The sequence below is a fragment of the Dipodomys spectabilis genome, unplaced genomic scaffold, assembly GCF_019054845.1.
Source record: "Dipodomys spectabilis isolate Male_0828 unplaced genomic scaffold, ASM1905484v1 ptg000007l, whole genome shotgun sequence".
Lineage (NCBI taxonomy): Eukaryota > Metazoa > Chordata > Mammalia > Rodentia > Heteromyidae > Dipodomys > Dipodomys spectabilis.
Window position 1 is genome coordinate 1,125,304 of NW_024870684.1, and position 26,604 is coordinate 1,151,907.

Below are 26,604 nucleotides of genomic sequence, written 5' to 3' on the forward strand. Positions count from 1 at the left end.
GTTGAAGCCAGTCCAGGTAAGAAAGTCTGTGAAGCCCTTACCTTCAGTCAGCTAGCAAAAAGCTAGAAGTGGAGGAGTAACTCAAGTGGTAGAGTACCAGCCTTGAGCAAAAAAGCTAAGGAGCAGCACCCAGGCTCTGAATTCAAGCCTCAACACTGACAATAATAATAATAATAAAATAATAATAATAATATCAGCTATTATTATTTCTGCGATTATTTGTGGACTTTCTTCTTATTGTAGCCACAGTAAGATCATGGTGAGCTGGTGCCTAGTAAAAACAGGTGGCCGGTGGCAGGCTTCACCTGAATGACAGTGGACCAGATCCATAGCCCCTAGTCATCATTTTTACAGAGCAAAAGTCATTCGCAGCAAAGGAGAGGCTATTGGTGGCAGTTTCTTTCTTCCGCCACTGCCAACATGCAGCTTTCCTCAAAATTAGGAAAGAATGCATAACAACTCCATTTTAATGCCAGTATTAGATTTATAGTAACATTACACTACTTGGAAATCATCCAAAAGATAATTCGCTTATACATATAGACGAAAATGTGGTCATTAAAAATATGCAGGTGGAATAGATGTTATATGTATTATCTATAGGATGTAATATATGCAATAAAAAGAGAATTTAAGAGAACAACTAGATTTGGCCAGCTGCCAGCTACTTTGAAGACATGCATTCATTCACGTAGTTTAAACAGTGCGGTGCATCAGACTGTTGGATGTTGTTGGCTGTATAGGACTAAATGCAGCCTGGTCCATAAGTAAGGGAACTCCCTGCTCTGAGGGTTCTCCAAGGAGGAGGATGGGCTCAGAGGAAAAGGTCAGCGTCATGGGAGAAGTGACTTGCAGCACTGAAAGACAGCAATGAGCACTGAGCGTGGGGGCATGAGGAGAAGAGCATTCTGAACAGAAAGTACAACAGGCACAAAGAAACAGACAACACTAGCTGCTCCTTGAAGTGGTAAGCGAGGCTAAGCCACAGTTGCACGTTTTCCTTATACATGGGTAACTTCAAGTGTACCTATTTCACTTCGATCAATAGCCACTACTGAGACTATGTAATGTCCATAATTGTGCGAAGATGGATTCGAAACAAATACATTTGCTGCCGCCGTATTTTTCCAACTCACTTCCATCTCACTACCAACTGCTTACGCTAGAAATATATTCTAGGATTTTTCTCATACATCGGATACAGCTCCCGCCTACGGAGACCAGGGGAGTGTAAACCATAGATACTGTCATCATTAAAGTCATAAATCCATTTCATTTGTGTGTCATTCACTCCATCCTCATTCATCATCCTTTCCACTTCCAGAAGAGCCAGCCATTGGAGGATTTTGAGGAGCGGTTTGCTGCAGCCACCCCGGTAAGAAGGAGAGGGCTCTGTCTAGTTAACTGTTTCCTGTCACTGTACCATCATTCATGTCATGCTCATTCTTCATGCCTTGTGGTTGCAGAACAGAAACCTGCCGATGGACTTTGATGAGATTCTGGCAGCAACAAAGGTAAGGGGTCAAAGTTGCTCTGAAGTGAGGGTTGTTCTGCTCATTTTCCTTCATTCCATATTGTCTTTACCCACCCCACAGGAGGGGCTGTTGCTCTGCTCCATGCTGCTCTGGTGGGGGTCTGTTCCAACGCTCATAGGAAGATTTTAAGTGGACTCTGTCATGAAGTCAAATAATGAGAGTGTATGTGCACACAGATGTGTGTGTGTGTGTGTGTGTGAAAGTGCAAGGCAGTGTGTGTTGAAGAATAGTTAATACCCCCTTTTTATTTAACAAGTGTGTGTATGTGTGGGGGTGAGAGAGAGAGCATGTGTATGTGCATGCATGTGTGTGTGCCAGTTCTAAGGCTTGAACTCAGAGCTTAGGTATTGTCCCTTAGCTTTTTCACTCAAGGCTAGTACTCTACCACTTGAGCCACAGCTCCACTTAAGGCTTTGTGGTGGTTAATTGGAGGTAAGAGTCTTACAAGGCTTTCCATGTTGGGCTGTCTTCAAACTAAAATCCTGAGATCTCAGCTTACTGACAAGCTAGGATTGTAGGTGTGAGTCACCAGTGCCTGACTCAACAAGTATTTTGGAGCCCTAAGTTATCATAGGAACTCTCACAGATGCTAGAGGAGCAATAGAAGGGAAGATACCCTCTGTCCTCAAGAAGCTCATGATGTCATCTAGCTAAATGTTGCACATATTAGGACAGAGCAGGGAAGATAAGTGTGACAGGCTTGACCCAGCTTTGCTTAGCATAGTATAGTGTAGTATAGTATAACAGAGAAGGAAATTGGAGACAAAGAAATTGTGCCAAATGCAACATTGTGAACCAAAATTAGGCCAGGCTTTATTCATGTGTTATATATTCTAGCAGAGATGCACTGGTTTGCAGCCAATGTTTGTTCAGATGGCTGATGCATAAACCAGGGAGGGTAAGCCCCTTGAATACATAGGGCAAAGACTGAGCCATGGTAGCAATGGAGCAGCTCTAGGTGACTCAGCTCTTCCTTCATCGAATTCATTAATCAATAGAATGGGGCTGGAAAGTTGGCTCAGTGGTAGAGTGCTTGCCTCACATGCATGAAGCCCTAGGTTCAACTCCTCAGCACCACATAAGCAGAAAAAAGCCGGAAGTGGTGCTGTGGCTCAAGTGGTAGGGCGCTAGCTTTGAGCTGAAGACCTGAGGGACAGCGCCCAGGCCCAGAGTTCAGCCGCCACAACCAACAAAAAAAAAAAGAATCAATGAGAGTCAGGCATCAATGCACCCCGATTAAGAAACACTGATCTAGAAGTATCATATCAGTGGTATGGGGCAATGGGATGAAGCCTGAGCCAAGTAAGACTCACTTCCCAGAGTCAAAGGAAAAGTGAGTTTATGTCTTGAAAGAAGGGTGAGAAAGACAATGGCGGAAGGAATAAATGAGTATTCTAGGTAGGAGCAGGAGTGCCCCCAGTAGCCTCTCTTTTCAAGGATCCCTGTGTCCTGTTCTCAGCAGACATTGTCTGCCTTTCCATAAACCAGCTCAAGACAGTAGGAACCAAAGCATGCCATCCTCAGCTCTGGATCCCTTGCTCTTGGCATAGTAGCGGATGCATGGCAGGGATTCCCATCTTTTCTTGCCTGAGGGTCCCTAAGGGATACTAATGCCAATACATAGGGATGAGTCTGAGAGACGATGTCACGACCTATCAGCCCTCCTCAGTGTCACTGCCAGAATTTCTCCTTTGAGGGGTCCAGGTCTGGTGGCAGCACTCTAGTTGACAGAAGGCTCTGGGGGACTAATATCGAATCAGCAGTCACAGAGATTTCCATATATCTTTGGGGAACCATCACTTGCTGAAATAAATAAGTGACTAGGGAAGAGTCAGCCTGATGGAGATATTGAGGGACTGACAGGTAAACATCTCAGCTCTTCTCTTTCACTGGCTGGAACAGCCTTCAGTGTCACCCAGCACCCTAAAGAAGGGTAGCTACCATCCATAGCTACACATCTTTCTACCTAAGCCGTTCATAATGCCAGTAATAGACAGCCCTTCCCCTGTGGCAAGTAGATAGCCCCATGAGCTGATGTTCCAAACACTCCCCATTGATATGAAGACCTCTTAGGTTCCCTGGCTTCTAACTGGAGGATTTGTAGAGCTGGACTTCCCCCCTTCAGCAAAACGAAGTAGCGTTTGGGGAAGTGACAGATAAACAAGGTGCTGGTTGGCCTGTAGGTCAAGTGCATTTTTTTCTTCTTTTCTGCTACCTGTATCACAAGTAGGCCACTTATCCCCAATCTCAGTTGGTCCCTGGGTGTAGAGTGCCAATAGTGGCAATGATGTCAAATTTATTGGGCTCAGTGTGTGTCAAACATGATGATAATGTATTAGAAAGTGTATTATAAGCTATAAAGTGTTTTACAAATGTGAACTCTCATTTTTATTCTCTGGAGGCCTTTAAAGTGATTAATTAGAGCAATATTTTCAGATGGGACATGGTTTATTAGGTTACAAATAAAAGGACTGAGGTCCACGTCGGGAGGCGGGGAGGAGAGCTGTGAAAAACAGATACTATTGCAGATTCTCAATCATACATAGTTATTCAGATTATTCTCAATTTTATGGCCCAAGAAACCCCCCACCTTTTTTTCTATAAAATTTAATTAACTCAAGGTTCTATTTAAACAGCAAATCCAATGGAACGAAATAACAATCTAGGTTTTATGCTTCTCTGTGTTTTTCTCATTTAATCTTTGAGTGAAAATCATCTGGCAAGAGGAAAGCCTATATCTCAAGAACGAAGGCTATCTTAGAAGTTGTGCTTAAAGGAGAAAATTAGCCGATAAATTATATTTACGACGTGAGCGAAAGTATGCCAGTAGTCCAACACATCTGAAATGTAAATCGTGTGACTTAATTATTAACTTCATTTTAATATTTTCCTAACGTGGAAAATAATGGTGGGGCATGTGAAAAAGTGTTACCATTCCAACTGTAAGCAAGCGCTGAAGCTTTACTTGAATTCATTAGACTAAGCTAATCCTTTCAGGAACGGGGGGGGGGGGGGGGGGGGGGGGGGGGGGGCTTCTGAAGTCTGGCCTACTTTCAGCAGATCACATAAAATATAGCAGGCATGCTGAGGGAAGTCTCTGGAGGATGTGGCTGGATCTCAGAGAGCATCCTGCATGTCAGCCCATTCACTCCCTGCAGCTTCCAGACTGTCACTATGTGAGAAGGAATCCAGTTGTGAGAGAGGACTGTGAAATGCACACAGGTCCGATCCCTGTCCTTTCTTCCCCTCCCTTCCCAAGACATCAGCTTCTTTTCCCACCACCCCTGCTGCTGCTCCTGGCTCATGCAATTTGCTCCACTTGGAAGACTTTCATTTTCTTCATCACTTGGCATATTATTCCTCTCTTTCAGGATTCAGGACCAAGCTGTTTCCTTTGGAAAATCCTCAACAAACTTCTTGCCCCTGCTTTAGTTTTGTATGTCTATATGCCTTGTGCTCTTGCTTGACTTTTCCTACTTGTGACTGGTACTGTACCACTTGAACCTTCTCACCAGTGCAGCATTTAGCTGGTTGATTAAAGACAGAGTCTTCGGGCTGGCTTTGAACTATGATCCTCCAAGCCCCAGTCTCCTGAGTAGCTACAATTGCAGGCATTAGCCACTGGCGCCCAACTCTTCTTGCCCTTTTTAGGTGCCCCCCCATCTCAAGGCTCCATCTTGAAATCTCTCTTCTTTTTTTTTTGTTTAATTTCTTTTTTTTTTAAGTTTTATTTTATTTTATTTGAGAACATACTGTACAAAGGGGTTACAATTATATGGGCAGGATAATGCATACATTTCTTACCAAGCATTGCAGCCTCCTCCTTTGTTTACCCTTCATCCCCCTTCCCAGCCTCTCCCCTCCCCCCCAACTTGAAATCTCTCTTGTTCCTGCCATATTACCTTGGAATGATCTACACCCATGGGTTGTCCTCTGAGGATAAGAACTCCCTGCAGGCTCGGATTTGGCATTTCTTCTTACAGCAGTCCCAGAACTTAGCGCAGTGCTCAGCACCTAGTGCTTGCTCAAGGTTTATAGGAAGAATATTATGCGGTTAAATGTATAGAACTTCCAGTGTGCCCAGGTACTGTTACTCAACCTCCAAGCTCAAGAGGAAGATCAGGTAACAGTGAGTTCACAAAGCTTAGCTTTTCTCTCAGCAAAAAGAGTTCTTTGGGGCCTTTAAAAAAACAATTTTAAGTCAAACTTCAAATTCTACTGAGGGTGGAATCACTTTTTGGAAATGCTTAGGAGCAAACATTGCAGAATTTGGAATTTAGGCTATAGGCCTGAAAAAATGACCGTGAAGATAATATCAAAGTCTGTACACACAAATTCATTTCTGTCTCATAATTAGATGTGCACATAAGTTGAAGGACCGTAACTTTGGACAGTATCTTCAGAATGCTTGCATTTTTTTTTCCAAAAAGCAATCTAATACCTTTTATTTCAATATCATGTAATTTAAGATAATGTAATTAACATACAATCAGCACTGTTAATAAAACATCTTATAAGAGAAGTTAAAATTATTGAAATGGCATTGAAAATTATTTCCCCCGTATTGTTCGTTGTCTGTTATGTATAAGCTCATAACGCTTGCATTTTGAATGTGACCTGTCACATAGGGCCCCAGCTTGTGCTTGGGATATTGTGTCAACACTCAGGAACTTAAGGATTTTAGAGGATTTTGGATTTTGAATTTTCAGATAACAGATACTAAACCTGAAATGTTGTCAGTAAATATGTAAAAAAGATATGTCATCGCCATCACCCAGCAGGAGAATTGTAACAATAAAATACACTCTCATGTATGAGATGTCTTCCTGAGGGAAGTCTTGCTCATAAGAAGGAAACAATTTGCTTTGTATGAGTCTAAGTTATCTAGCCATATCCTGGTTAGAACAGAATACCTATGCAGGAGATCTGTGTAGCAGAGCTGTTGGACTTTCTTAGTGCCCTCTGTTGGTGTGTTTGTTTCCTCAATTAAAAGCTACCACTTAAGATCTGAAGATGAGTTAAGAGTGGACAGGTTTGCACAAAGCTTGTGATTGTATACCTTTTATAGTTAAGTCAGGCCATTTTAGTTCCTGGCCAGAGATTCTCTATTGCAGATTAATTCCTAAGTACATCTTAAAGAGATTCTTTGGCTGGCGTGGCTAACCTTGCTCATGCGTTCTGTATGGTGGATGGGAAGATAGATGAGTCCGTGTCTGCAGGGATGGAGTTCTGGGGATGATTGATAGTGTATACACTGGGCTGATTTTGATGCTCTTCTTCAGATTAAATGAAATGCTTGCTTTTCCTCAATGACATTTTTTATCCCAAAGGTAGACACTTTCAGAAGCTGAACATTTGATTGCACAGTACACTCTATACACAGAAATTTTAGATCTTGGGATCAATTTATTCATCTGCCAAAATGGGAGGTGATGATTTCTATGTCTCAGGGGTCATGTTATTGGGAGCACATTCTGGAAAGTGATTATGAAATCATCCCTTGTATTTTAGACACGTAGAAGGTGTCTTATATGTGTGGAGACACTAGGAAAGAAAAACCAACTAATGTCATGGGGTTGGATTATTGCCTTGCCTCCTAGGGAAAGACACAGTGTTGGGTTTTAGTAGTAAATCAGAGGGAAGTTGTATTACCACCATGGCTGATGGGCAACATTGACTGAACCTAGGTAAACAGCTAGAAACACTGAAGCAAAAATTGATTCTCTGTGTATCCAAAATGTTGGAATCATGAAGGACTGCAAAGACTGTGTGCACTTGCCATTTGTATAGTCCCAAAGAAAGAGAGGAAGTCTACTCCACTATCAAACTGTTTTAAAGTACCCTGACACCATCTGCTTTCCTAGTTACATGGTTTTCTGTTTGTCTTTTCAGGCTGTGACCCAATTAGAACTTTTTGGGGACATGTCCACCCCTCCTGATATAACCTCTCCCCCTGTAAGTATGCACAGCTCTCCAAGCTTTCCTCACCCACACAGGTGAAGACTTGGGCTTTAAGGGGGAAAGGGCCTATAGCTAATTTTAACTCTTCCTCCTGCAGGCTATGTAACTTGGGTACCTTACCTAGCAATCATGAGACTTAATTTCCTATTCTATTTTAGTTTTTATAAAAGGAATTTTGATAGTGATTAAAATGAGTTTTAATCATTAGCCAGCGTGGGAGTTTTTTCCCTAAGAAAAATAAGTAAGAGACATAACAGTTTTGCTACTTGTAAAATACAAATACTTGGGGCTGGGTATGTAGCTTAGTGGTAGAGGGCTTGCCTAGCATGCATGAGGCTCTGGGTTCGATTCCTCTGTACCACATAAAACAGAAAAAACTTGACACTGGGCTCGTGTGGTAGAATGATAGCCTTGAGAAAAAGAAGCTCAGGGACAGTCCTCAGGCCCTGAGTTCAAGACCCAAGACTGGCAAAAAATGCAAATACACTACAGGAAGTGAATAAAGAATACTTTTTAAAAAAAAATTAAGGTGTAGGGAGGGGCTATCATTCCATAAGTCCATTCTTATTTTTAAAAGAGTAGTTTAAATGTCTGAAAGAAAAACCCTGAAGACAAATATACTGTAAATGATCTGTACAACTTGAGGGGATGGAGGAGGGAAAGTGGGAGACAAATATACAAATATAAATAATCTGTACAACTTAAGGTATTGGGGGAGGGAAAGTGGGAGACAAATGAGGGAGGGGGTAACAAGTTCGACAAGAAATGTACTCACTACCTTACTTATGTAACTAACCCCTATGCACATCACCTTGGCAGTAAAATTTAAATTTAAATTAAAAAAAGAGAAATGTATTGTAAATAAATAATCTTTACCTGTTAAGATAAAGCATATATCATGATATATGCTTCTGAAAGGTAAATGAGACCATGCATTTAGTAGTGATAGGATATTGGCTGGCTTGATTTTCAGGGAATAAGATTATGGTTCTTACCTACAGAAAGCGCACGGTCTAGTTGGGAATACAAGCAAGAGCCTCACATGTGGCATACCACCTCTCCACAGAGCATATCTGACCCTGCACCCAATAGTGTTCATCCCATGAAGGAAGGCCTCCATTTCCCCACCCATTCTGTCCTTCCTTCTCCCCTTCCCTCTCTCTCTCCCACTCTGTCTCATCTCTCTGTCTCTCTCTCTGTCTCTCTTCTTTGCTTTGTGTCCTGCCTCTCTAACCAGAAAGCTTTCAGACTTGCAGAGCATGTCTGTGTTTCCCTATGCTACTCAAGAATCATTCTTAGCCAGAGCTTCAGTTAGAGCATCTCAGCCACCATTGTAAGAGGATGGAGAATACAAATGAAAAATAAAAATAGATTTAAAACCAAAGCAAAATAGAATCCCAATGCAGGTCTATTCAAATGCAACCCTGTGGCCATTGCAAAAGACAGAGAAGGAGATGGTCCCTCCAATCCCTGCTGCCCACTCCCCAGAGGTGGGTGGAGAGCAGTCAGCCACAGCTGTGCCAGCTGAAGCTGCTGGGAGGGGGCTGTTGCTCTCGGCCCTGAGCAGTTGTGCAAACAGAGGGATGATGCTATGGTTCATTGGCGAGATATGCCTCACAGAAAAAAGGGCGGTAACCTCACCACTGAGGACAGATGGCCTCAAACCTTCTTGCCCACAGCTGCCGCCAGGGAATCCAGGCACAGCTGCTCTTCTAACACCTGATGTTTAGGGCAGCCGTGATGGAGAATGCCACAGCTCATTCCCCAGAGAAGCTAGATGGTCAGCTCTTAGTGACTGTGTCCTTCCTGTACCCATAGGCTAACAGCTTCACAGCCCTGTGGGTAGGGCTATACAGCTAGGAAGGACTGAAGAGTTCTTTCCCCTCTGCATTGTAAGGATAAGCGAACTGAGTCCTGGGGAGAGTTGTAGGGCTCATCGTAGGTCACGTGGTGGGATGTGACAGGACAAGCACACTGCTGACTAGATGTGAAAGTGCTTAACACAGCAGCTCATGGCTGTTTCTGGCCCAGAAACCAAGCTCAGTTCAAATGGGTATTTAATAATCCTCAGAACAATGCTACTTGTCCAGCAAGCTGCTCGTCTAAAAATGGCCTTGTCTAATTGCCATGGTTTCAGGATTAATTGCTTACCCCAGTCTTTTTCAAGGGGGGACGGGGAAGACAACAAAGATATTATGACGTCAATCAGATATACACTGTAGGCAAAAACCTATAAAAATGTGAATACTTAAAGAAAGATGACTGAATTTTTGTTTGTGCTTATACTGGGGCTTGAACTCAGGGCCTAGACACTTCTTCCTTAACTTATTTTGCTCAAGACTGGAGATCTACCACTTGTGCCACAGATTAGCTTCTGGATTTTTGTGTTTTTTTGTTGTTTGGTTTGGTTTTGTTTTTACTGGAATTAAGAGTCTCACAGATTTTATTGCCTAGGCTGGCTTTCATTTTTCAATCCTCAACTCTCCACTTCCTGAGTAGCTAGGATTAAAAGTGTGACCCACAAGTGCTCAGCTTGATTTTTTTTTAACTTTAGTAACAACAGTCTTCATGTGGTAGAGCTCTGGAATTCTATCCTGGACTGGACAGTCACTGTAGCATTTCTAACTATGCAATCATTGTTCCGTTGACTCTTTGAAACTTCTTTTTGCAAATAAAGATTCAGGAAAGAATCTGACAGGCACCAGGATACAAAGGTTGTGGTCATGCTCATTCATGACAAATTAACTGTCTTTCATAATTTTTCCAACTGTTTCTTAGCCCCATATTAAGTGGCAAGACCTGAGCTGATGTACAATAGATTAACAGTGTGTATATTTCTATTTGAATTGACTACTTCTAAGGGGCTAAAGCCAGATGTTGTAGAATAACTTGATAGCTTGAAAAGAGGTCAGGGCCCAGGTGAAATGATTGTCACCTTAGCCATTGTTTGCTGAGCACATACTATGTACATGGTGCTAACGGTCATAAAATAATAATCGTTTAAAGCATGGTCTCATTTAGTCCTCAGCATCACTAGAGGTATTATTTTACCTGTTCTATAGATAAAAGTCTCTGTCACCATCATGGTCCGTGCAGCCAGAAGTGGCCTGGACTATGGCTTATTTCTTCAAGCCCCATTCCCATCCCAACTTCCTGTGTCTGTGCTGGCTGCTGAGCTCATCTCACCACTTCTCTCTGACAGACTCCTGCAACTCCAGGTGATGCCTTTCTCCCGTCTTCATCCCAGACACTTCCGGCGAGCGCAGACGTGTTTGGCTCTGTATCTTTTGGCACTGCTGCTGTACCCTCAGGTAAGTTTTTCTTGCCTGACTCCCTCCCTCCTTTCAGCCTCGCTGACCCAGAGAGGGAAAGGGTTGACTGCTAGTCGAATCATTCCATGGGACCTCTCTTCTCTCCTGTAATGGTTCAGGGGACCTGGAGAGGCTGCAATGTGGGTGGGGAGTTAGAGGTTGGGCTCTCAAAACTTAGCTAAGCTGCTAGGTAAAATTCAGTAATAGCTTCTACCTAACAGATTCCAGTTCAGTCAGTCAGATATGTAGCATAGAGGCCAGGGCTCACCCACAACCATGCAAACCAGTGCAGATCCATCCACCTCAATGAGGAAAGCAGTTGGTGAGCAGGAGAGAAGATGGAGTCATCTGGCCATCATCTCATTGAGACCTGATGGTGGAAAGGGGCCTGCCCTATTTGGTACTGACATCCTTATGCATATGGATGACCCTGTGGGACAAGAGCAAACCACTAACAGTTCATTGAGAGGACCACGGGATGTTAAGTGAGTTAGGAAGTGTTGTTCCTGTATTCCAAGTATTCTTTAGACCATGTATCCTGGTTTCACGCCATGGTAAAAGTATCTGTAGTAACATTACTGCAGGTGAGTTCTGAATATGTGAGTTCCCCAGGATGCTCTGTGTTTCCATGGCAACAGGCACTTCAGGTGGCCCAGCTACTCTACTTGTAAATGGTCCAAGATGGATGAGTTCAGATCTTTACATACATGGGAACCTCAAAGAGTATTGTGTTTTCCTTTAACTCTGTGCTTGAAATCGGAGACTTAATCTTTCTTAACTTTTCTTCTTATAAGCCACAAATGAATTAGAATAGTTTAGATACAATACTAATCTTCTCATGTTTTAAAAATAATTGTTTTTAACAGTAATAGAAGTGAAATCTTGTCATCAAATATAAACAGTTCTTTTATTGTAAGTAAATTGAAAATTCATATCTTTTTCTAAAATGGTTATTCCTCATGAGCCGATGGATCATTGTGAGCTTTTAGAAGCCACAGGAATTACTGATGATTGGATCTGATGTACAGTTCAGAATCTTCAAGTAGCCTGGAAAATTATCCATTGCTAAATTAACCACTGGAATCTCCTCTACTCATCTCTGAAATGGGATGTTGGTAATGACTCATTTTCTTATTCTAAAATGGACATTAAAATCTCCTTGAGAAGAAAGGGCTACATAAAATATGAATACCATTTCCCATCAGAAATGTACCACCCTTTTACACTTAAAGCTTGTGTTCGGAATACCCATACATAAGTTGGGTGTTAATAGCTTATGCCTAGAATCCTAGCTACTCAGGAGACTGATGTCTGAGGATCACAGTTCAAAGCTATCTCAAACATGAAAGTCCACGAGACTCTTCTCACCAATTAACTATTAAAATGCCAGAAGTGGAGCTATGGCTCAAATGGTAGAGCACAAAAACTTGAGCACAAAAGCTCAGAGATATACCCAGGCCCTAAGTTCAAGCCCCAGTATCAGCCCACAGCAAACACACACGCACACACATGCACACACACATATACACAAATACCCATAGGGGCCAGATGTATGAATCTTTTAAGCATGTTTATTCCACAAATATTCTCTGGATAACCCTATGTGTCAGATCCAGTTCCAGGCACACACAGCAGACAGAGACTTCACCTGCTACTGAGGAGACAATAGTAACGCAAAAATAAATAACGACGTTAAAAAGCGGTGGGTATGTGGACAAAAGGAAGTATAGAGGAGGGTGAGGGCCCCTCCAATCCCAGCTCAGGGGTTGTGGTCAGGAGAGGTTCATGCACAGGGTGATGGCAGTAGACTGACCAGGTTAAAGGCGGCATCAGGCTGGCTTCAGGGTCCAGAGGAACAAGGTATACTTTCTTATCCTCATTTCTTTCTTTATAAGTGAGACGATTACTTTATTTCTTCCACCACTCACATTTGAATATACTCTGAGGACCTGCCCATGTCTTCTCCCAAGCCTGTACCTGATTAGGAGCTTTGGAAACTGGGTTTACTCTTGCTACTTATCCAGCCATGTTACAAACTATGCAGATGCTGTTTCTTTCCGTTAGTTTTTTAAAAAATCAATTACCCGAGACTTCAATTTTTAGAATGAGTCTAAAATTGATTTCAATTAACATATTTTTTGCTTCTTTGTTCTGTGTAATATAAAGAGAAGCTTCCGTTGGTGTGAAACTATCTTCCACATTCCCTCTTGTAGGTGGTATTAAAAGTCTCTGTGGCTGTCACTAATTGTCCAGCCAGTGACAAAGAGAGGAACTGTGAGCTAGATGATGTCATAGAAGTATCACTGGCTACATAGCTAAGTCATTTGTTTTGAATATGCTTGAGGCTTCTTGGAAAATTACTTAACCTTCCAGAGCCAGAGGGTTTTTTTTCATCTTTAAACTGGTCTGGGAGAAAAAAAAAAAACTTACCTTGCAGCAGTATCATGAGAATTAGATGAGAAAAATAAAATTAAGCTCCTTGAAAAATGTTGGCACAACATCAATATTTGAGGAGCAAAAATAACTGTTATTCTAATCATTATTATTACTCTGACTTCTATTGCAAAATATACATTTTATCCTAGTCTCTATACTTCTCCTTTGCCTCTTTAGCATCATTTTGAATGTGTGAAGTTTAGGTCTTGTCTTTCAGCCACTTGTGGCAGAGGTAATGTGGATGGCCTGGAGTGCATGCGTGTGTGAATTCAGGATCTTCCATGAAGCGGCTGCAGAATGCTTAACTAAATGTCTCCTTACCTATCAAGTCGGGGAGATCATCTTCTAGACATCCTAGAGCTGGGCAGAGGATTGCATGAGTAACGTGCAGTTGAGACCTTTGTGGCGATGTTTTAGATGTAGGTACTCAGCAGATGTTTGCTCAGAGCACCCAGGCTCTGCTGCTCCCACACTGTGCCAAGCCTTGCCCTCATGGAACTGCAATTTCTCCCACACAGATTAAAGAGACAGTGATAATGTGGCTGTGATCACATCCCATCCCAGAAGCTTACTGGGAGTCATCTTCTCCCTTGCCCAAATAAGCTGCACTAAAGACAGGGTTTAATTTCTAATGGTTTTGTTGTCATTGCCTCTAAATTGCAGATTAAATCATAACAAGGCACTCAGAATGGGTATTTTTATTAGCTTATAATTAATTATATGGATAGAGGTTTCATTGGATGGGTATTTTTCAATGAATGAATGAATGAACAAATGAGCTAGTGTAGAGGTGCCAGACAAGTTCTCTATACCTACCACAGTCTCTTCATTTTTCTGTGCTTTTCTTATATGTTTAGTCTTCCTTTTTTTCTCTTTCAAATAATGTGGGTATCCCCAGGTGCCAGCATCTGGTTGTAAATTGCAGTTTGAAACACTTGAAGAAAAAGTCCCACTGCAAGGCAGAAATGCAGGTGTTCCTTTCAATTCACAGCAAGGAGGTTCTGGATTGAGCCGAACTCATTGGCATGAGCATATGCTCCCCAGCACCATTGGCCTCCCCGGATGTACTTTAGAGAGTAAACGGTTAGCAAGTTGTTAAGTGGCTACATTGGCAGCCACCAAGTGTCTCCTCAGATCCAGTGCTATTGCTGCCTTTTGCAGCAGGATTTTCAGGCAAGCATCAGGTCCTGTGGCCAGAGAACCATAGCTCCCAGACCTCAGGAGAATGTAGGCTGCAGGAAGCATGAGTAAGACCTGCCACCTCCCAAACATGATTCCCAATTATACTGTACCTCCTTTTTCTCTTCTGATGTTGTACTTTAGTCTGAAACAAATGCCATGAAAACAGACATGCTATAGCTCTCTTCCAAAAAGTATGCACAGCCCATCTGTCAATTTCTTATGATAAAACAAGAAGAGAAAGAAAGGACGAAATAACCTGCCACAAGCAGTGCAAACAAGAGATCACAGTGCTTATACATCTTAGAGTTCCATTGAACTTTAAGAAAAAATGCAGTGAAAGCATTGATCCTTCTATGACGTATTAACTACTAAGTACTCATAAGCTACCCCAGGCACCTGAGACTTGTGTTCAAGATAACATAATATCATACAGCCATCCCCTAGCTTAGGACCTAGACTATTTTACAGACCAACATTGCTTGGGAGGTTAAAGGTAGCTTCACCTTATCCTTTTTTCAGTTTCTGAAGGGTTTGTGAGGGAGGACATGCATAGTATCATTTTATGAATCCTCATGGTGTTAAGGAAAATGTATGATTAGGGTAGAAATCAAAATCTTCCATACACTCACCAAAATGAGCATTTGAGCCAGACAGGGCTGTTTAAAAAATGCATGTGATCTGGGTGCTTGTGGCTCAGGCCTATAATCCTAGCTGCTCATCAGGTTGAAATCTGAAGATCCAGTCCAGGCAAGAAAGTTCATGAGACTCACCTCCAATTAACCACAGAAAAGCCAGAAGTAGAGCTGTGGCTCATGTGTCAGAGTACCATCTTTGAGTGCAAAAACTGAAGGACAGTACCCAGGCCTCGAGTTTGAGTCCCTGTACCAGCACACAGACACAAAAATCTGCATGAGACTTCTACTGTTATTTTTTTCTTAAAAACATTACAATATAACCTATTTACAGCATTTTTCTAATTCACTATAGTGCTATAATGATAACATAAAATAAAACTTAGAAAGCTCCTTTATAATAAAGTACATAATTCAGTAAGGAAATACCCAAGAATGAGTATACTGTAGGGCATAGTAAAAAATAAGATACCTGTGTCTATAAATGGAGTTCCCCACTGAAAGCTGCAGCTACAAACATAGGCTGATACACAGCCTGTGTATAAGCTCAGCCTTCATAAGAAGGGAAACATCATTTTCTAAAATGATAAGCCACACTTGAGTGTTATAAATCAAACAAAATACAATCTTCCCTCAATGTACATACTTATTAAATTCCTAGAAAAATCCATGAATTAAAACTATGGAAAGAAACTGAATCTCCACGTTAATTCAGTTATTTCTAGGATCAAATAATCACCAACATGATATGGGATAATTAAATAACTTATACATTGGTCTTGAACATTATAGAATGCATGCTATCAATGCTAGAGGACCTTCAATACCATAGTGCCCGCCATCTGCAGTTACTATAAAAACCAAAACATGCCCCACTAATTTCCTTACTAATTACCTCTAGGGGGCAGTAGTTCTAAGAATAATTGAGCCATACCCAAGTAAGTAAAAATTATGAAACAAAGTGGTACTATTGTTCAGGACACTACACTAGTATATAATAGAGGAAGCGAAGAGAGCAAGTTTTAAGTTTAGCATGTCTTCATCTATCTAACTCCAGTGAAACTAGACTAAGAGTTATATAAAGATACTCTCTATTTCTTGTTCGTTGATATCTCTGCTTTGTTCCATAAAAGCATTCATCCCTGCTAGGCTAATCAATAAAAAAGGCCATAAGTTTTATCTGTGGCCTTCTCTGGAGGACAGAATAGGATTGGGGCAGGGAGAGGGGGAATGGAGATGTAGCCAGAAAATTCCCAGGCTTAGAATGTGGACTTGAGATCCTGTGTATCCATTGAGAAGCAGCTGGCTCTGAGACTGGAATCTGGAGAAATCATGTATAGGACATGGTTTCTCTGACTCTGGATATCCTACATTCACTCTTCTTTTTGTCTTGGTCCTATTGTACCATACCTACATATTCTTCCTGGCAGCCATGAAAATGCTTGTTTTGAGAGGCCAGGCAAAGCTAGTTTCTCTACCCTCTGCTCTGCCTGGATAGCCACTCATCTCTCAGCTGAACACACAGGTAGCCATTATATCCTCTCAGAATCATGGGAACCACTGAAAACACATGAGAGTTTCTAACAGGCCTGTAGTATACTAAGTCATTTCCTGGTGGGCCAGGCCCATTGATTAGGAAAGACCAGAAATTGGTGTTGGCCATTTGCATGAGATAGTGAGGCACCAAGGCAAGTCACTGACTTTGCAAACAACTTTTGTATAAATGCTTGACACTACCTCATGCAAGCTGCATGGTCCTAAGAAAATTTCACTTCCTCTCTGAGACCAGTTTTCTCATGTGTAAAATGGAAATAGTAAAAACGTGCCATGTGCGATTTTGTGAAGACATAAAACAGCACAAAGTGTGGGCGTTTAATAAGTGGAAATTTCTGGGTGCTGGTGGCTTATGTTTGTAATCTTAGCCTCTCAGTAAGCTGAGATCTGAGGATCCCTGCAGTCACTGGTTTGAACACAGCCTAGGCAGAAAAGTATATAAGACTTGTTTCTTGTCTCATCGATCATCTGAAATCCAGAAGTAGAGATACAGTTCAAGGCAGAGTGCTAACCTTGAGCAGAAAAGCCAAGTGAGAGAGTAAAGTCCTCATTTCAAGCCCCAATACTGGCACAAGAATTAAAAATGAAAAATATCGCTGACATTATTATTATTGTAACAAATACCATTATACTCCTATTAAAATGTATATGTCTTACCTGAAAAAACAGTAGAACAAACAAGTATTATAGTAATATAGGAGAATGTGCCCTGAAATGTTCTAGTGCAATGGTACCACTGTATGAGGTCCCCTAATTGAATAATAGGTTTTATTGTCTCTAAAATTGGACTACTAATGACACAGAAATAATGTATCAAATACCTGAATATGTAATCTCAATTTTCAGTCCAAACCAATTAGACAGAAAATAGTGCACTGACAGGTCAGGACACAGCCTGGCTGAGGTTAAGCAGCATACCTGAAGAAGCCCCAGTCTGAATTTCAACTTACGCCTTAAAAGTTTCTCACTCACTTTGAGAAGGAAGGTCTTGCTACCTGATCTTGTGACTCTTCAGAGCTTAAGTAGTTGAGAATGTCCAACATTCAGCAAAGAAAGCAAAGTCTAAAACCCAAGCAAACTTGCCTTCCAACCTTCTTCCCCTTCCACTGAGTTACACTGACTTCTAGGTCAGGAGACTTACAAAACTTGAACAGCGATCATAGCATTAGTGTTGTCTTCCAAGCATTTGTATGGCTTGTCCCATTCAGTCTTCTAGGGTCTGCATGTGAGCCATCTCCCATGAGAAGTCTTTTCTGAGTACTTCTTCAGAAGGTAGACTCCATGAGGGCAAGAACACGTGTGTGTGTGTGTGTGTGTGTGTGTGTGTGTGTGTGTGTGTGTGTGTGTGTGTGTGTGTGTGTGTGTGTGTGTGTGTGTGTGTGTGTGTACTGGTATTGAGACTTATACTCAGTACCTGGCCATTTGCTCCTTTTTTACTTAAAGCTGGCATGCTTTACTGCTTGGGTTTAAATCTTTCTTTAAGTGGTTATACAAAGGACTTGCCATTTAACAAAGCAGTTTATAAGTACCTTGATCAATGTCATCCCCTGGATGATTTTGATCCCATTGATCAAGCATCTTGATCAATGTCACCCCTTTCAACATTCTCTTCTCTCCTCTACCCAGCTCTCCTTACATCAAATCCTGGACTGCATTCTCCCCCTCTTCTCCTCTTCATTTATCCACCTCTTACCCATTCATCCCACCTCTGCCCCTTTCAAGTACCTGCTTCCTAGTGTTGTATTTTGCTGAACTTTAAGTGGACAGGTTGGTTAATGGGAGATAAGGGTTTCACGGACTTTCCTGCCTGGGCCTGTTTCAAAACCATGATCTTCAGATCTCAGCTTCCTGAGTAACTCTAGGATTACAGGTGTGAGCCACCAGTGCCTGGCTAGAAGTTGTCTTATTCTTGCGGGCATTTCTGGTCCCAGCATACAATTTGGCCTTTTTGTACAAAACAGTACCATTCTGTCCATCACATAAATCGATGAATTCTTCCCCAAGACGCCTGACTTTCCTTTGTTTCTCTCTATCGTAGGTTATGTTGCTATGGGCGCCGTCCTCCCATCCTTCTGGGGCCAGCAGCCCCTTGTCCAACAGCAGATCGCCATGGGTGCTCAGCCACCAGTTGCTCAGGTGATGCCAGGGGCTCAGCCCATCGCCTGGGGCCAGCCGGGTCTCTTTCCTGCCACTCAGCAGCCCTGGCCAGCTGTGGCCGGGCAGTTTCCGCCAGCCGCCTTCATGCCCACACAAACTGTTATGCCTTTGCCAGCCGCCATGTTCCAAGGTCCCCTCACCCCCCTTGCCACCGTCCCAGGCACGAGTGACTCGGCCAGGTCAAGTCCACAGAGCGACAAGCCCAGGCAGAAAATGGGGAAGGAAATGTTTAAAGATTTCCAGATGGTCCAGCCTCCACCCGTGCCCTCCCGCAAGCCCGACCAGCCCTCCCTCACCTGTACCTCAGAGGCCTTCTCCAGTTACTTCAACAAAGTCGGGGTGGCACAGGAAGCGGATGACTGTGATGACTTCGACATCTCCCAGTTGAATTTGACACCTGTGACTTCTACCACACCATCCACCAACTCACGTGAGTGCCTTTTCCTTGAGCCATAAAACCCAATGAGAGAGCTATGCTTTGTGTCTGGCCATCAGGTTTCTGGAGTCAGCAAATGGGTCTCACTTGCAGACATCAAGGTTTTCTGTTGCTGCCTCTGTCAATCAAAATAGCTACTAACTCAAGTACTTACAATATCTGCCTTTCCATATGCGTATAGGCCTATTTTTTGTACTCATAACAATGCTGCTGGCAAGTTTTATGAGACCTATTTGACAGATAATGACACTGAGAGATGAAGTTGTAGAACTGAACACAAACCAGGTGTTTTTCCCAATGCCAGGATGACCTCTGACTTAGTTTATTCATTCATGCATGCATGAACGGATGCATTCATTCATTTGGTTGTATCTGTGCCATTTTCAGCTCATTGAAGTGAAAATGAATAGAAAGTAAAAAAAAATTAAATATTTAAGAACAAAGTCTAAAAGTTAGAGTATAAATTTAAGATCATGACTTTTTTGGGGGGCCGGGCAGTGCCAGTACCGAGATCTGAACTCAGGACACTGTCTGTTACTTTGCTTTTCACTCCAAGCTGACACTCTACCACTTGAGCCATATGTCTCCTTCTAGCTTTTAGGTAATTAATTAGAAATAAGAGTCTCATGGATTTCCTACCTGGTCTGGCTTTGAACCATGATTCCAGCCTCCTAAGTAGTTACAGAGCCACCAGTGCCCTTCCAGGATCAAAATCATAGCAGAGCTATGGCATCTATAAAGCTATGTTCAGCTGTATAGATGCTTGAAACAAGAGTTGGGCTCCAACTCCTGATAGCGAAAGAGAAAAAAAGATGGTGGTCTTTACTAGTTTACTAGATGGTGTTTACTAGTTTTGTGCTTTGGTTTAAGTACTTTTATTTCTACGAGCCTCAGATTCCTCATCTATCTAAGGCTAAGCGTTTATTACAAGGTTTTTTTTGTACACTGGGCTATAATTCGGTGCCTCATACCTGACACCCCAGCTTTGAGGGGGGATGAGGTAAGAACATGGAAGTCCAAGGCTGGCTCCAGGCAAAAACATGAGATAATAGCTGAAAAAGAATCTAAGGCCCAAAGAGCTGGAAGAGTGGCTCAAGTGGTAGAACACTTGCCTAGCAAGTGTGAGTCTCTGAGTTCAGAACCACAGTGTTGCCAAAAGTAAGATGAAAAGGCTATAGTTATACATATGAAAACATATATTTAAAAAACTAGAATATTATTGTCAAGTGATTCTTGTGCAGGGCCCTGAGCCAGGTTTGTGTTTTTATTTTATTTTATTTTAATTTTTTTCCATTCCTGGGGTTTGAACTCAGGGTCTAGGCTGTGTCCCTGACCTTCCTACTTTTTGCTCAAGGCTAATGCTCTACTCCTTGAGCCATAGCTCTCCTTCTGGCTTAGGCCAGGCTTTTATTATATGGTTTCTCTGAAACTCAGTGAATTGATTGGATGAATGGTGCCTCCTTCTAGTCCCAGCATCTAATAACTCTGTCCTAGCTCACTTTCCTACTGCACATATCAAGAAAACTGAACACATTCAACCAAGCCACAATCCAGACACACTTGATCACTCTCCTGCTTGTTTGACACAATTTAGAAAAGGTGTTCTGGTGACTTGGCCTATGGCTTGACAATTGATAAGGGGAAAGAAGACACTCATGCTACAGTGAATTGGGCATTTTCATTACTGTCATCAGTGACACAGATCACTGCATGGGCAGTACCTTGAATTGTTAAAAAAAAAAAATCTAATGTTAATACAATTAGATTGTATCATTTCAGTCAGGTTCCTGATGCATTTTCAAACTGAATGCCTTTGAATGTGTATAAAAAGAAAACCTACATGTACTCCAGCCTGAACTTCTATATTGTAGGGAAATATCTATTAACTCTGACTCATAGGGTTTCAATGAAGGATGATGTATAAAAAATGAAATGCTAAAGAAATAACAGTCATGCATAAAAGGAAAACCAACATTTTTTTTTTGGTTGGTCATGGGGCTTGAACTCTGGGCCGAGACGCTATCCCTGAGCTCTTCAGCTCAAGGCAAGAGCTCTATCATGAGCCACAGCGCCACTTCCTCAACCAACATCTTTTAAAAACAAATATCATGCTCACTGGTGGCTCATGTCTATAATCCTAGCCACTCAGGAGGCCAAGACTTGAGGATCATGGTTCAAAGCTAGCTTGGGCAGGGAAAGTCCATGAGACTCTTATCTCCAATTGACCACCAGGGCTGGCTTTGAACCACAATCCTTAGAGTACCTATAATTACATGGATGAGCCACCAGTGCCCGGTTATGGTTGTGTTTTAAATCAGAGTTTTACAACCTTGACCCTATTAATCCTTGGAGCCAGATACTTCTTTGTTGTAGGAGGCTGTCCTGTTAACTGTAAGATGTTAGCCTTTGCTGTGGCCTGAACCCATGTGGTACAAATAATATATATCTACTTTCTTTTTTTCTTTCTTTTCTTTTTTTTCCCCGTGTGTGTGTGTGTGTGTGCGCGCGCGTGCACACGTGCATATGTGCATGTGTGCGTGCGCACACGTACCCTGAAGCTTTAACTCAACGGCTGGGTGCTGTCCCTGAGTTTTACTGCTCAGTGCCAGTGTTCTACCATTTAAGCCTCAAGTCCTACCTCCTTAATCATCCTTTTTTTTTTAGTCATTACAATCAAAAATGACTTCAGATCTTGCCAAATGTTCTCTGGGGATGAATTTGCTCCAGATTGAGAACCACTGTTAAAACCTCCTAAAGATTAAGGCACTTGCATAAATAAACTCCTAGTTTCCCATTGATTTCATTGGGTAAGTATGAGCAATAACCTGTCAAAATTGGCAGTTCAGCCTTTGGTAAGCAATAAACCAATTCAAACACAATTCAGAATCCAATTAAGCTAGCTGGGCATGATGGAATGTGCCTGTCATTTCTGCACTTGGGAGACTGAGGCAGGAGGGCCTCAAGTTCAAGACCGGACTCCATAGTGACGCCCTGTCTCTAAAAATAGAAAATCTAATTAAGCTAATACTTATTAAACATCTACCCATCAGGGTGTTTTTACATGGCTTTAATCCTACTGCAGCTAGTTTATTCTGAAGTCATCTCATGAACAGTAGAACTCCTTTGTCTTTTGTTTTTTCATTAGCATACATTATTGTACAAAGAGGTTTTATTGTGGTATTTACAACATACATACAATGTACTTTGGTTGAGTTTACTCTCTAGAATTCCTTTCAAATAAAAAAAAATTAAATGTATTTGAAAGAAAATGGATGAAACCAATCTATATATACTCTTACCTATCAATATCCCTTTGAGAATGTCTTGAGTAGAAGATTGGTCATAACCAAAATGAACCTCAAACAGAAAACAGAAAGGCACAGCTGGACTGAGCAGTGTCACACAGATCCCACAGCTCATAGCTCATAGTTCATAGCCCTGAGCCTCTCTGAGCAGCTCTCTGAGCTGTTGCTTCTAACATCTGTGGGACAAAGAGACAGTAACAGCATGTGTTTGTTTATATTAGGACTATGGAAAGGTTTTTTTTTTTCCTCATTGGCATGTTGTAGATAATTAGAATTTGAAATAACATCATTATTCTAAATACAGGTTCACTGGGGTAAAAGATACACAACCAAGTATTATAATCGCTCACTGTCTGATTAAGTTGCCAGGTTTTCTAAGATCTGGGAAGTTACAGCAGGGAAGTCCTATCAGTGGCATGGCTTGTCAGCTACTAAATCAAACCATCTCGCCTCTTCACTTGGGACTAAGTCAGTATGTCCTATGCTAAATTAGAATTACTAGACAAGTAGTTTCCAATATATTCATTATTAACCTCGGGAAATGATGAGAAAGAAAAATGTGGTAAAGTCAATACAGTGAATTTGCATTCTTATAGAATCAAGTGTCCCGCTGTGATGGTTCAACATGTTTGTGAGCACCTGCTTCGTGCCAGAATCCAAAGCCAGGTTCTACCAGTTGCCATGAGCAAAGTCATAACCTTCGCTCTCCTTCTATGGGAAGCTAGGATAACCTTTACCTCAAAAGAATTTTAGGAGGGTTTAGAGATATTGTTTCTAAAATGTAAAATGTCCAGCAGTGTCTGACACATGAAAGGCACATAAATATGTTCTCTTGTGAAATACAAGAAAGCAAACTACATGCATCAGAATCCCTTGCACAGTTGGGGATTTCTTGATCTCACTTGGTTTCCAAGGATAGGCATTCCTCACAAGCTCCTGGATGGTGCTCCTGCTGGCAGTCCAGGGATCATCCCCTGAGGACGGCTGCATTTCCCATCAGCATGGACAAGTCTCTTTCTCCATGATGAAGTATGTAAGCATGCAAGATAAACATGTATAGGAGAGGAAGTCAGATATTTACATTATTTGGTTTGGGGGTGGGAAGAGGAGTCCTAAGATTTGACTTGAATATGCGCAAATCCCTGAAGTGTCTTTGGGATATAAATGTTGGTATTGGGCACTTAAGGTGGCGTCTGTTTTTTTTTCTTCTGTTTGTTTTGCATGGTCTCTCTAGCTCCAACCCCAGCCCCTAGGCAGAGCTCTCCCTCCAAATCATCTGCATCCCATGCCAGTGATCCGACCGCAGATGACATTTTTGAAGAAGGCTTTGAAAGCCCCAGCAAAAGTGAAGAGCAAGAAGCTGTAAGTGCCAAGCCTCTTATTTCTGCTTCATTTTTCCTTCATAGTAAGACTTCTGTATTTGAAATAGACTGCGCATAAAGCAGCTTATGTAGGAGAGAATGCGGCCTCGGACTCTGAAGTTCTAAAGGGTTGTTGGAGGGGCTCTCTCTTAATATTCAAAGGCAGCTGCCAAAAAATGCTGTCCTCATATGTGATTGTTACAAGCTCTTGGAATTATGGGGTGGTACCATCTGACCAAAGTTGCCACTCCTTTTAAATAACTTGATTGTATGTGCTGCATGAAAAGATTCTTGGTTGCCTTATATTTTCACTTGTTGAAAAGGACCAAAAAAAAAAGTGTTATCTTCTTGTTGTGTTCTAGCCTGATGGATCACAGGCCTCCTCCAACAGTGATCCATTTGGGGAGCCCAGTGGTGAGCCAAGTGGTGATAATATAAGTCCACAAGCCAGTAGCTAGATAGCACAGGTCTGGGTAGGTATCTGTTCTTTTTATCTCCTTCACCCTTAAGCCTGTTGCTTTCCCTCTTGCTCACTTCTAAGATCATATTCCCAGTCTATGTATTTTTCTTCCATGCTTGTAATGTATTACCAATATGTGTACCATCTCTCTTTGCCTATGCTTTATTTCCTGAAAAAAACTGTCTTTCTATTACCAGTGCTTGCTCCATCTCTCCAGGTCTGAATGAGGTTTCTGATGTTTGCACCATCCCTCCTTGCGTGTGCCAAATTACCAATGTTTGTAGCATCTCTCCCTTCCTAGTTTCTATTTTCCACTCTGTTTTTCATTCTCATAGATGAATGACCTTTGACTTATACCAGGAAGTATACTTGTGGGGAAGCATTGTTCTATTTTATTCATTGTTTTATTAATGCCTTATACTGAGAGTACAGTGGGGCTAGAATGAATCCTGGTCAACCTGACTTCATATGGGTTGAATTCCTAAAAACATTGATTTTGGGGATAGGCGTATTTTACAACATCTTGATCATTTCCCAGTGAGACGTGGTCCAAAAATGCTCTAATCTTTTAAGCAAAATGTCACTGCATTTTCCTCCATGCCCCAGACCGAAAGAGGTCACCAATAAAATACACTGAGAATTCACAATACACAGTTTAAAAGCAAAAACAAAAACAAGCAATGCTTGCAATGTTATTGATGGACATGTAAGACCCTGGTAGCCCTTTTCATATAGGACCCCTGCCAAGGTGTCAGGGAAATTCAAAGCTCAAAGACATACAGCTGTCCCTTTTTGAGGCTTGCTCTTCGCACCTGTGCTACACTGTGTGGTTTGTCACCAAGTCACTTGAGATTCCATCAGCAGCTACTTTGAGAGAGATGTACTTACACTGCCTAGAAGTGGTTCTTGGCGCTTGAATTTCAATACATCTGATTTGATGCAAAGAAAGAAGAGCAGATGCAGCAAGACTTCTCGGGAGACAGAAGTACACCTTATTACCCACACATGATTTCTAAGGTCTCTTCTTGATAAATGTATTCAATTTTAAGATCCTTTCCTAGTATTTTCATAAACTTGCAGGGCTGCAAGGCCGTACCCAAAGAGCTCCTTCTTTGAGTCCTGAACGGCATTATCAGAGCCATTAAAATGGTAAACAGTTCCCCACTGCCATGAATAGAATCTGAGGCTACTTCAGAATCATCCTCAGTTCATGCATAAGTTATTGAAAGTTAATACCGTGTTTTGCAAGTTGCAGTTTGTTATAGATGTTATCATTAAAGAAAGTAACATGCATATTTGGCCACATGTTATTATGTGTTATTCTACATGATGTATTATTACATGTTATTTATTCCTCTTCAATAACATGTAATAATACATCATGCAATTTAAAAACCATATAATATACCTAGTTAAACAAATCGTTTAAATAGGGATTCAGATGGACCCATTGCAACAATGAGATGTACAAGTCGTTATGTTGAAAAACAAACTTTACAACTTTGGCGAGGGGGGGGGGGGAGATGGGAAAGGATAGGAAGGGGAAACAAAGGAGGAGGCAACAATGCTTGATAAGAAATGTACTCATTACCTTGCCCATGTTATTGTAACCCTCTGTACAGTATTTTCACAGTAAAAAAAAACATATAAAAATTTAAAAAGAAATATAAAAAAATCAGTCTTCCAAAACTATTTTGGGGAGCTGGCGTATTAAAGACAAAGTCAAAGCACAAGGAAAAGAGAACTTTCTTCCATCTTGCATATACTCAACATTGCCCTGTAAAATGTGATGAATGAACCAGAAGTGGCAAGAGCCATTCATCAGGAGAGTGACTAACATCATCTTAAAATTGAAGTTCTTCTAGAAAACAAAGGTGACTTACATTATTTGCTGATTGATTTATCAAGCCCTCATCTCCTGAGCCTGTTCAGCTTGAGGCAATCATGCAAGCTGTCTCACGGCTTTGCTTGCTCGGTTCCATATGGCACACCTAGCCATGGCTTAGTTCCAAAGGGACATAGGACAATATTGTGGCAGAGGCTCGAATTATGAAACTTGAGTTCAAATCCTACCTCAGTCACTTACTGGAGGAAAATCTTGGGAAGAGCTATACTGGTTTGTTTTGGGGTGTTTTGTTTTTGAGTCTTGATTTTTTCACCTTTGAGAGCAGGCTTCTATTATCCTCGGTGTGACCTGAGATAGCATATACTGAGTTTCCAACATGGAGACAAACACTGGGCTCTGGGGTAACGCTGTCTTTCCTCAGCATTCGG

General features: G+C 41.7%; 1 protein-coding gene across 3 annotated transcripts in view; it reads left to right on the plus strand.

The window, feature by feature from the left end:
• Dab1 (DAB adaptor protein 1) overlaps positions 1-24,344 on the plus strand; it is a 382,111-nt gene extending 357,767 nt beyond the window's left edge. For 2 of the 3 annotated variants that reach the window (XM_042699210.1, XM_042699212.1), the window contains 7 exons: positions 1,325-1,375; positions 1,467-1,514; positions 7,428-7,490; positions 10,699-10,807; positions 18,650-19,198; positions 23,744-23,871; positions 24,233-24,328. In XM_042699210.1, coding sequence (XP_042555144.1) covers positions 1,325-1,375; positions 1,467-1,514; positions 7,428-7,490; positions 10,699-10,807; positions 18,650-19,198; positions 23,744-23,871; positions 24,233-24,328 — 1,044 coding nt within the window. Of the gene's footprint in view, positions 1-1,324; positions 1,376-1,466; positions 1,515-7,427; positions 7,491-10,698; positions 10,808-18,649; positions 19,199-23,743; positions 23,872-24,232 lie in introns of all 3 variants that reach the window. The other variant, XM_042699211.1, reaches the window with a different exon arrangement.
• Positions 24,345-26,604: the final 2,260 nt, after the last annotated feature.